The sequence below is a fragment of the Triticum urartu genome, chromosome 4A, assembly GCF_056163025.1.
Source record: "Triticum urartu cultivar PI428250 chromosome 4A, HENAU_Tu73, whole genome shotgun sequence".
NCBI classification, from domain to species: Eukaryota; Viridiplantae; Streptophyta; class Magnoliopsida; order Poales; family Poaceae; genus Triticum; species Triticum urartu.
The window spans coordinates 392,685,863-392,695,785 of NC_141876.1; the positions used below are offsets into that span (position 1 = coordinate 392,685,863).

Sequence of the window (9,923 nt, forward strand, 5' to 3'; positions counted from 1 at the left end):
TATGTATAGGGTGATGACCCCTTCTGGAAACGGAAATCCATAGAGAAATCAGCAAAGCAAACTGGAGACAAAGTGGACAAGCCAACCCGCCCGAAGACCAAAGCCGTAAAACGGACATCAAAGCGGAAACCGGCTGACCGGATTAATATGGAGCTTGATGATGATACTGATGACCCAGAAGCTGAGGTAGAACTTGACTCACTTGGCTATCTTTTTATGCATCTTGTTAACAATGATCTTCCTCAGGAGGAGGCCGAAGCTAGTCAGGCTGAGAACGTAGAGGTAATTACCCTTTCCTCCGGTTCAGATTCTATGCCAACACAAAAACCTCGCCAAACAATCCGGAAAGTAAGATTTTCTCATCCTCGCCAAACATTTATTTTGAAGACTCAACAACATGAGGCCCGCCGGACAACTCGACACAGTGGCCAACAGGTCACCTCTACCGGTTTACCTGATACTCCGGTTCGGAAACGTCGGTCCGAGTTCTCTCCTACTTCTGACCATTCTTACCCCAAGGCAGGTTATTTCAGACAGCCTCTTAATCCGTCCGATTCAAATTATCAGGTGACACCTCCTTCTTCTTCTGGTGAATCGACAACAACTCAACTCCCCCCTTTGAAAACTGTGGCTGGGTGAGTTACGAAAAACCTTTCCTTTCAATGTGCCCTATATCTTTTGAACAGGATGTTAACCCTTTTTATTCTGTTTGTAGGGCCAAAGCTAGACCTAGCAAGAAAGCTCGGGTCACCAATCCGTCAGAAGACCCTGTTGCCGAAGAAGAAGAACCAAGAGTTGAACCGGAGCAAACAGGTGAACCGGAAGGCCTCCATCCTGAAACAACTTTTGATGATCCACCCCTTGATGGCCAGCATACTGATGAACCCACAGATGTTGAGCCCACCGCCCCTGATGCTGAACCGGCAGAACCAAACCGGGCTAATCCAATGAAAGACACTGAAATCCCATCATCATCCGCCCAAAATCTTGAAGGCCAAAGTGATGATGTTATTATTACCGGAGCCGGCCACAGTTCTCCTGGTCATCCCATCATTTTGGCTCAGCATAGTGCCAAAGAAGAGCAAATTGCCAGGGATAAAGGTAAATGGAGCAGCGACTTATCAAACTATGCTCATCTTAACGCTGATGAGCTTCATTCCGGCTTCTTGAACTGTCTGCACTCAAACCGGGATTATGAAGCCGGTTTGGTGAATTTGATGAAAGAATGATATGAGGTAAATTCTTCTCCCTTGCACATTGATTTATAGCTGAAATACTATTGCAAGTAGCCCCCAAGAGCCATTTTCTGATTGTCAATCATAAACCGGGTCTTTTTAACACTTTAAGCATCCCATCATTAATCTTTGCCAAGGCGTGTCTTCAATCATAGATAAAACCCATGTTTGAAAAATGAGATAACATTCTGTAGCATAGCCCCCAAAGGCCGGTTTAACTTGGCAAGTTAATCCAGTTTTTAATCCATACCGCCAGTTAAGAACAAACATACATTAGTCCCCAAGTGTCAAGGATAATGCTTGCATTGTTCTAGAGACTTGCGTAGAAGGTAGTATTTCGAGAGCAAATAAGCATTAGCCCCCAAGTATGAAGTGGATAACTTGTTATATGCTTTATACTTAGCGCATATATATGTTGTTTTGTTGAAGATACCTTCAATGTTGCAGGCTGAACTGAGAAGCAAAGATGCCAAAACTCTGACTTCCAAGAAAATGTGAAGTCGCAACAAGCCGAAGCTGCAAAAGCCAAAGAGGAGCTGACCCAGGCCCTGGCCGGAATGGAAAAATTGAAAGAATCCTTCAATCAAGAGCGTGCTGCATGGGAAACCGAAAAAGCCGGTTTGACCAAAAGAGCCGTAGATGCCGAGGAAGCCCTGAAACCGGTGGCTGAAGAACTAGCCGGTTTGAAGCGCCAAATCAACGCTATGACCTCTGCTATCTTTGGTAAGTATTTGCTTATGTATGTTGCATCAGGCAATGAATCTTAAAACTGACCACGATGTTGACAAAATTGTTGGCAGGAACTCGGATCACTCATCTTGGTGCAGATATGCGGATGAAGCTCAAAGCGGCATACACATTGGTTGAGCAGCTATACTCTGGATCTCAGCGAGCCATTAGTACAGAAGCCTATAACAAACCAGCGCCAACGTTGATTAAGGAAATCCTTGAGAAGCTGGGCATGTTACCGGCGCGTATTGCCGAGTTGAAGAGAGCCGCTGCAAGAGCCGGAGCATTAACTGCCCTTATTCGAGCCAAGGCCTGGATTCCAGATCTTGAAGCGGAGGATATCATTAAAGGGTATCCAAGCGTTAAAGAAGACGGTTCAAACTTTGGTAATGATGATCTTCAGCAGTTGACTAAACAGATGCGGCCAGCGGCCAGCAAATTAGCTGAAGACACCAATTTGTCCCATTTTCAACCGTTTTATGATGCAGAAGGGAAAAGACAGCCGGCCGAGATCCATGAAGTCGAAGAACTTGTGCCTCCGATTCGTAAGCACACTTATGCCCCTGATATTAACCCTTCTGATCTTATCCATGAAGAAGCAGTATTCCGAGCCTTAACCGGAATCGATTGGTCAATGGCTGATTTCCAGCGGCTGGGGAGGGATGAAGAAGTGCGTGCACCAACTGATCCGCATCCGTCAAACCGTCACGAGGAAGAGTCTTGATCCGGTTGCTGGTTTATATGGCTACTGTGAAAAACAATGGCACTGTTGAGCCGCTTTAAAGCTTCATGTAATAGGATAGCTGAAACTTTGTTTATCTGCCATGCCATCGAGCATGCTTCGTAGCCCTTTGTGACAATCTGTGCCACCCTTCAGGATATATTTTATGCATAATCTATGATGACTTGCCTTCCTGGGTACAAAAAACTTAAAAGTGTCTAGCGGTTTACCGCTAAACATGTCATAATATCCAAGAAGTATATAGTACTGGAGCTGAATAATCAAGTGTTTGTACAAAAAATAATGTACAGAACATACCTCCTTGAGTGAGCAAACGTGCATACAGAAAAGGTGTTTAACACCAACCCGATACGTTTGATAATCTCATCTTTCATAATATCGATCTATCTATTAAACCGGACCGGTATACCTACCGGATTTTCGTCATAATACTGGTGATCTAGTCAAACCATACCGGGTCAGTGACCACCGGTTTATAACTGATCATGAGCCAACAACTGGTGGTTGGAAAGCAAGCCGGATCAAGGATGCCGGTTTAACAAAAAATACTTATGATTGTCAACAAACAAAATTCAAATAGGAAAATATGCGAGGCTTTTTACGAGCTGCCAGGCTCCAAATCGAGGCTTTTCATGGGCTGCCAGGCCTCTGAGTTAAACCATTTAACAAAGCCTTTTAAGATGGGCCTCCAATTAACCAATCACCATTTTAACTATGACAAGTTCAGGGTCTGTAAATGATTGACTTGTCAAGCGTTCGATGGGTCATACCAGGATTACCTGGATAGGAGTGGCTTACTTGATGAAGGCAGGTTAACCCGGGGTTTTAGGTGAATACACCGGGCTTCCAAGCCGTGGCTTGATAGCCAATTACGAGGGTCCTTTCAAACTCTTTGTTGCTTTGCAAAAAAGAGCCCCCAAGTAACTTTGTGAGCGATGCTCAGCGTGTGCCTATGTTTGAGTTTGTATAGTGCACAATACTCTCTTTGGCTCCACAAATTTTTCCTTGCGTGGCTGAAATGCCTATCAAGAGGTGTAGCTGTGGTTCAAACATGACCAAGCCCCCTAGTGATTTTCTTTATCTTTATGCAGTTGCTAAATCTAGTTTAACAAAGACTCCGCTTTGACCGTTAACTTGTAAAAGCACACATATGATATAAGAAAGAATAGATACCCCGCTTATAACAGAGGCTCCGGTTTATTATATGGTATATACACTGTCATAAATATGTACAGGTGAAAAAGCCGATGGCTTCAAGTATAGTAAGGCCGAAGGAGAGCTATGTTCCATGGCCGCTTTGTCTCCTCCTCCGATTGACGTGAGTCTTCATGCTCTCGAACATCAATGAGGTAGAAGGATCCGTTGTGCAGATTTTTGCTGACCACAAAAGGTCCTTCCCAAGGGGGGGATAATTTATGCATATCAGTCCGATCCTGGATGAGCCGGAGTACCAAATCACCTTCTTGAAAGGTTCTAGTTTTAACCCGGCGGCTGTGATAACGCCGAAGATCTTGTTGATAAATCGCTGAACGCGCTGTTGCAAGATCCCGCTCTTCATCCAACAGGTCCAGAGAATCCTGACGTGCCTTCTCATTATCAGCTTCAACATAAGCTGCCACACGGGGCGAATCATGACGGATGTCACTAGGAAGAATCGCCTCTGCTCCATAAACCATGAAGAAAGGCGTGTAACCCATAGACCTATTGGGTGTGGTATTGATGTTTCATAACACAGAAGGTAACTCCTCGACCCAACAACCCGGCATCCGCTTTAAGGGAACCATAAGCCTTGGTTTGATACCCCGCAGAATTTCTTGATTTGCCCTTTCCGCTTGACCATTAGATTGGGGGTGAGCCACTGATGCTAGATCAAGCCGGATGTGCTCGCGTTGACAGAATTCTTCCATCTCTCATTTGACAAGTTAGTGCCATTATCTGTTATAATGCTATGTGGAAAGCCAAACCGGAATATCACCTTTTTGATGAATTGAACCGCTGTGGCTGCATCACACTTGCTGACTGGCTCTGCCTCTACCCATTTAGTGAATTTATCAACTGCTACTAACAGATGGGTCTTCTTGTCCTTGGAGCGCTTGAAGGGTCCAACCATATCCAGCCCCCAAGTGGCAAACGGCCACGTAATTAGAATCATCCGCAACTCTTGAGCCGGAACGTGCGCACGGCGGGCAAACTTCTGACATCCATCACATCTTTTGACCAAATCCTCCGCATCAGCATGCGCCGTCAACCAGTAAAAACCATGGCGAAAAGCTTTAGCAACCAACGACTTTGAACCGGCGTGATGACCGCAATCCCCTTCATGAATTTCTTGCAAAATCTCGTAACCTTCTTGAGGAGAAACGCATCGTTGAATCGCTCCTGAAACAGTGTAACGATGTAACTCCCCATTGAGTATGGTCATGGACTTGGAACGCCGGATTATCTATCGGGCCAATGCTTCCTCAACTGGTAACTCGCCCCGGTTCATGTAATCCAGATATGGGATCGTCCCATCCGGTATGGCATGCAAAGCTGCCACCAATTGAGCCTCCGGATCAGGAACAGCCAAATCCTATTCTGTTGGTATTTTGACTGACGGATTGTGCAACACATCAAGAAAGACATTGGGCGGAACCGGTTTACGTTGGGAACCAAGACGACTTAAAGCGTCCGCCGCTTCATTCTTCCGCCGGTCTATATGGTCCACCTGATAACCTTTAAAGTGACCAGCCACTGTGTCCACCTCTCGCCGATATGCAACCATGAGCGGGTACTTAGAATCCCAAGTGCCAAATACTTGCTGAGCCACTAGATCTGAATCGCCGAAGCACTTCACCCGGCTCAAATTCATCTCTTTAGCCATCCAAAGACCGTGGAGTAAAGCCTCATATTCAACTGCATTGTTAGTACAAGGGAACATTAAACGGAGGACATAACAAAACTTATCACCTCGTGGGGAGGTTAATACGACTCCAGCCCCCGAACCCTCTAGCTGTCTGGACCCATCAAAATGAATAGTCCAGTATGTATTATCTGGTTTCTCCTCAGGTGCCTGTAGCTCCGTCCAATCGTTGATGAAATCTACGAGTGCTTGGGACTTGATCGCCGTGCGGGGTATATATCTGAGCCCGTGGGGTCCAAGCTCAATGGCCCACTTGGCAATCCGGCCGGTTGCCTCTCTATTTTGAATGATGTCACCCAGAGGAGCTGAACTGACTACTGTGATAGGATGGCCCTGAAAATAGTGTTTGAGCTTCCGGCTTGCCATAAACACCCCATACACCAGTTTCTGCCAATGCGGATACCTCTGCTTTGATTCAATAAGCACCTGACTGATATAATAAACCGGCCGTTGAACCGGATACTCTTTGCTAGGCTCTTTGCGCTCTACCACAATGGCTACGCTGACAGCCCAGGCATTAGCAACCACATATAATAATAAGGGCTCTTTATCAATCGGTGCTGCCAGTACGGGTGGTTCCACGAGCTGTTTCTTCAAATCTTCAAATGCCTTATCAGCTGCTTCACTCCAGACAAAGTTATCCGTTTTCTTGAGCATCTGATATAAGGGAATGGCCTTCTCTCCAAGGCGGCTGATAAACCGGCTCAAGGCTGTAATCCGGCCGGCCAGACGTTGCACATCATTAATACACGCCGGTTTAGCCAAGGATGTAATCGCCGCAATCTTTTCCGGATTAGCCTCAATGCCTCTGTTTGAAACCAGAAAGCCTAAGAGCTTGCCTGCCGGGACACCGAAAACACACTTCTCCGGGTTGAGCATCATCTTGTAGACCCTGAGATTGTCGAAAGTTTCCTGTAGATCATCTATCAACGTCTCCTCCTTTATGGATTTGACCACAATATCATCTACATACGCATGGACATTGCGCCCAATTTGCTTATGAAGGCAATTCTGAACACATCGCTGGTAAGTTGCCTGGGCACTCTTGAGTCCAAAGGGCATGGAAACATAGCAGAAGGCTCCAAAGGGAGTTATAAAGGCTGTCTTCTCCTGGTCCTTAACTGCCATTTTGATCTGATGATAACCAGAGTAAGCATCCAAAAAACACAAACGGTCACAACCCGCCGTAGCATCAATTATCTAATCAATGCGAGGGAGAGCAAAGGGGTCTGCAGGGCAAGCCTTGTTTAAATCTGTGTAGTCCACACACATGCGCCAAGTGCCGTTTTTCTTAAGAACCAGCACCGGATTAGCTAACCACTCTGGATGAAAAACTTCAACAATAAACCCAGCAGCCAACAAACGGGCGACCTCTTCACCTATAGCCTTGCGCCTTTCCTCGTTGAAGCGGCGGAGGAACTGTCGGACCGGTTTGAATTTCGGATCAATGTTGAGTGTGTGCTCAGCGAGTTCTCTCGTTACACCTGGCATGTCAGAAGGTTTCCGTGCAAAGATGTCCCGATTCTCACGAATGAACTCGATGAGCATGCTTTCCTATTTGGGATCCAGGTTAGCGCTGATGCTGAACTGTTTGGACGAATCGCCAGGGACAAAGTCAACCATCTTAGTATCTGTAGCTGATTTGAACTTCAATGTTGGATCATGTTCCATGGTTGGCTTTTTTAAGGAAGTCATGTCTGCCGGATCAACTTGCTCCTTATAGAATGTTAACTCCTCCATGGCACAAACCGACTCAGCATAAGCCGCATCGCCTTCTTCACACTCCAAAGCAATCTTTCTACTTCCATGTACTGTGATAGTCCTCTTATGACCTGGCATTTTAAGCTCCAGATAAACATAACATGGCCTTGACATAAACTTAGCATAAACCGGCCGCCCAAACAGAGCGTGATACAGACTTTTGATCTTCACCACCTCAAATGTCACTGTTTCTGACCTTGAATCATAGTCATCTCCAAAAGCTACCTCCAAAGCTATCTTACCAACAGGATATGCAGACTTACCAGGCACCACACCATGAAATACCGTGTTCGGTGGTTTAAGATCCTTATCTGTCAACCCCATACAGCGGAATGTATCATAATACAAAATATTGATACTACTTCCCCCATCCATGAGCACTTTAGTGAACTTGTATCCCCCAACTTGAGGGGCTACCACCAAGGCCAAATGACCTGGATTATCAACCCGGGGCGGGTGGTCCTCTCTGCTCCACAAAATAGGTTGCTCCGACCAGCGTAAATACTGAGGTACTACCGGCTCAACAGAGTTGACTACCCTTTTGTGAAGCTTCTGATCACGTTTGCACAAGCTAGTAGTGAAGACATGATATTGCCCGCTGTTCAGCTGTTTGGGATTGCTTTGATAACCCGGCTGCTGCTGCTGCTGATTCCCCTGATGGTTGTAACCTCCCTGGTTGCCTTGGTGTCCTTGATTGACGTGTCCGGTTTGATTGCCTGGAAACCCTGAACCAGAACCACCGCCTCCGTAACCCGGCCCGTGGAAACCTCCTCCTGAACCGCCGGGCGGGCCATTGTCATATTGGAACATATTGGAATTTTTGAAATCCCGTATGATATAATAATATTTCCAGAGATGTGATGCCGGTTTCTCCTTTGATCCATGCTTTGGACAGGGCTGATTTAACAAACGCTCCAAATTGTTGCCTGGACCTCCACCCCTCTGGGGCTGCTTGCCTTTACGGCGCTGGACATTCTCCTGCGCATTGGTATTTGCGACAAAGTCCAAACCACTGTCGGCCTTGCACTTACCAGCGTTTCCATGGCCTGCCGGATTATGTTGTTGGCTTTTGGCATTACCGATCTTCTTACCCTTCTCCGGTTTGTCCTCCTCTGAATCCAGATCCTTGGTATTATCTGAGTCGGCGTATTTAACCAAAGCAGCCATGAGTGTTGACATGTCGTTGCAGTGATGTTTGAGCCTTCCCAACTTCTGTTTCAATGGTTTGAAACCGCAATTACCCTCTAACGTTAACACTGCGGTGTCTGCGTTGATACGATCTGACGAATGCAAAATCGCCGAGACCCGTTTGACCCAATGGGTCGTGGACTCCCCTTCCTCTTGGACACAAGCGGCCAGATCTACAATTGACATCGGCTGCTTACACGTATCCTTGAAGTTCTGGATAAACCGGTGCTTCAATTCGGCCCATGATCCAATAGAGTTGATTTGCAAGCTCTTCAACCAAGTGCGAGATGTTCCTTCCAACATCATGGTGAAATATTTAGCACACACCGCCTCGTCCACACCTAACATCTCCATTGCCATCTCATAGCTCTCCACCCACACCTCTGGCTGCAAATCGGCGGTATAATTTGGTACCTTACGAGGTCCCTTGAAATCCTTGGGTAGTCACACATTACGCAAAGCAGGAGATAAACACGGTACCCCTAAGGAACTTAACATCGCCCCTGGCTCCACGGAGGCAGTGGGGGTGAACCGGAGTATGCTGTCGTGCCTCGTGTCTAGCTGTCAACTCGGCCTCTCGACGTGCGCGGCCATGATCCACAACATCTTGCGCGTTAGCACCTCCCCTAGCCGGGTTGTTCCCTCGTGGCGAATTTCGGCGGTGTGCACTACTGGACACGGCCGATTCGTCTTCCACGCGTCTGCTATAACTCCGGCTTGGGCGGGGAGTGGAGTGAATCCTCTCACGGCTGTGTGAATATGCTTGCTGTTGATTTAGTGCTGTCTGAAGGAGATCCCTGGCCCGACGTGCTTCCACTGCCACTGGTGACTCACCGTTAGTTGGGAGGGCCGCCAGGCATGACGCAGCGGCCACAATGTTGTCCAACGAGTTGGAATAATGCCCGGGCGGCGTTGATGGTACAACGTTGTTCCGGCGAGGCAGGTCCGTCGTGCGCGGCTGAACCGGCGCTCCTGCTCCCGGCGCCCCCGCCTGGTTTAGTGCGGGTTGGTTGCCAACTCCTGTACCTGGCATGTTGAAAAGATTCTGCGGCTCATAAACCGACGGGAGACGTGATCGGTACCTTCTTCTCATGACTTCCTCCGAAGCATTCTGATCCAGTCTAATCCGGTAAGCCTGTGCTTCCAACTCGGCCCGCTCCGTAGCCATCCTGGCGTTCTCTGCTGCCAGGTCCGCTTTGGCCTGGGCTATCTGATCTTTCACCTTTGCAATCTCCGCATCATGCTGATCCCTAGCTGCTGCGTCTACCTCCATAGACATCAATGTTGCCAGAGCGTCGAACAAATCAGATAAGACTTGGGCCGGAGGTGGCGCCGAGCTTCCTGCCCCTGCTGGCGTGGCCGTTGT

At 47.5% G+C, this 9,923-nt stretch overlaps 1 protein-coding gene across 1 annotated transcript; it reads left to right on the plus strand.

Annotated features, from left to right (window-relative positions):
• Positions 1-1,792: 1,792 nt before the first annotated feature.
• On the plus strand, positions 1,793-2,688 carry LOC147975940 (uncharacterized). Its single transcript, XM_087519694.1, has 2 exons — positions 1,793-1,958; positions 2,036-2,688. The coding sequence occupies exons 1-2, from the start codon at positions 1,793-1,795 to the stop codon at positions 2,686-2,688; spliced, it is 819 nt and encodes a 272-aa protein (XP_087375820.1).
• Positions 2,689-9,923: the final 7,235 nt, after the last annotated feature.

Bases quoted from the DNA above. Each gene is read 5' to 3' on its own strand.
- LOC147975940 (XM_087519694.1), top strand. From the start codon at position 1,793: ATGGAAAAATTGAAAGAATCCTTCAATCAAGAGCGTGCTGCATGGGAA. The intron at 1,959-2,035 runs GTAAGTATTTGC...AATTGTTGGCAG, and splicing joins TATGACCTCTGCTATCTTTG to GAACTCGGATCACTCATCTT.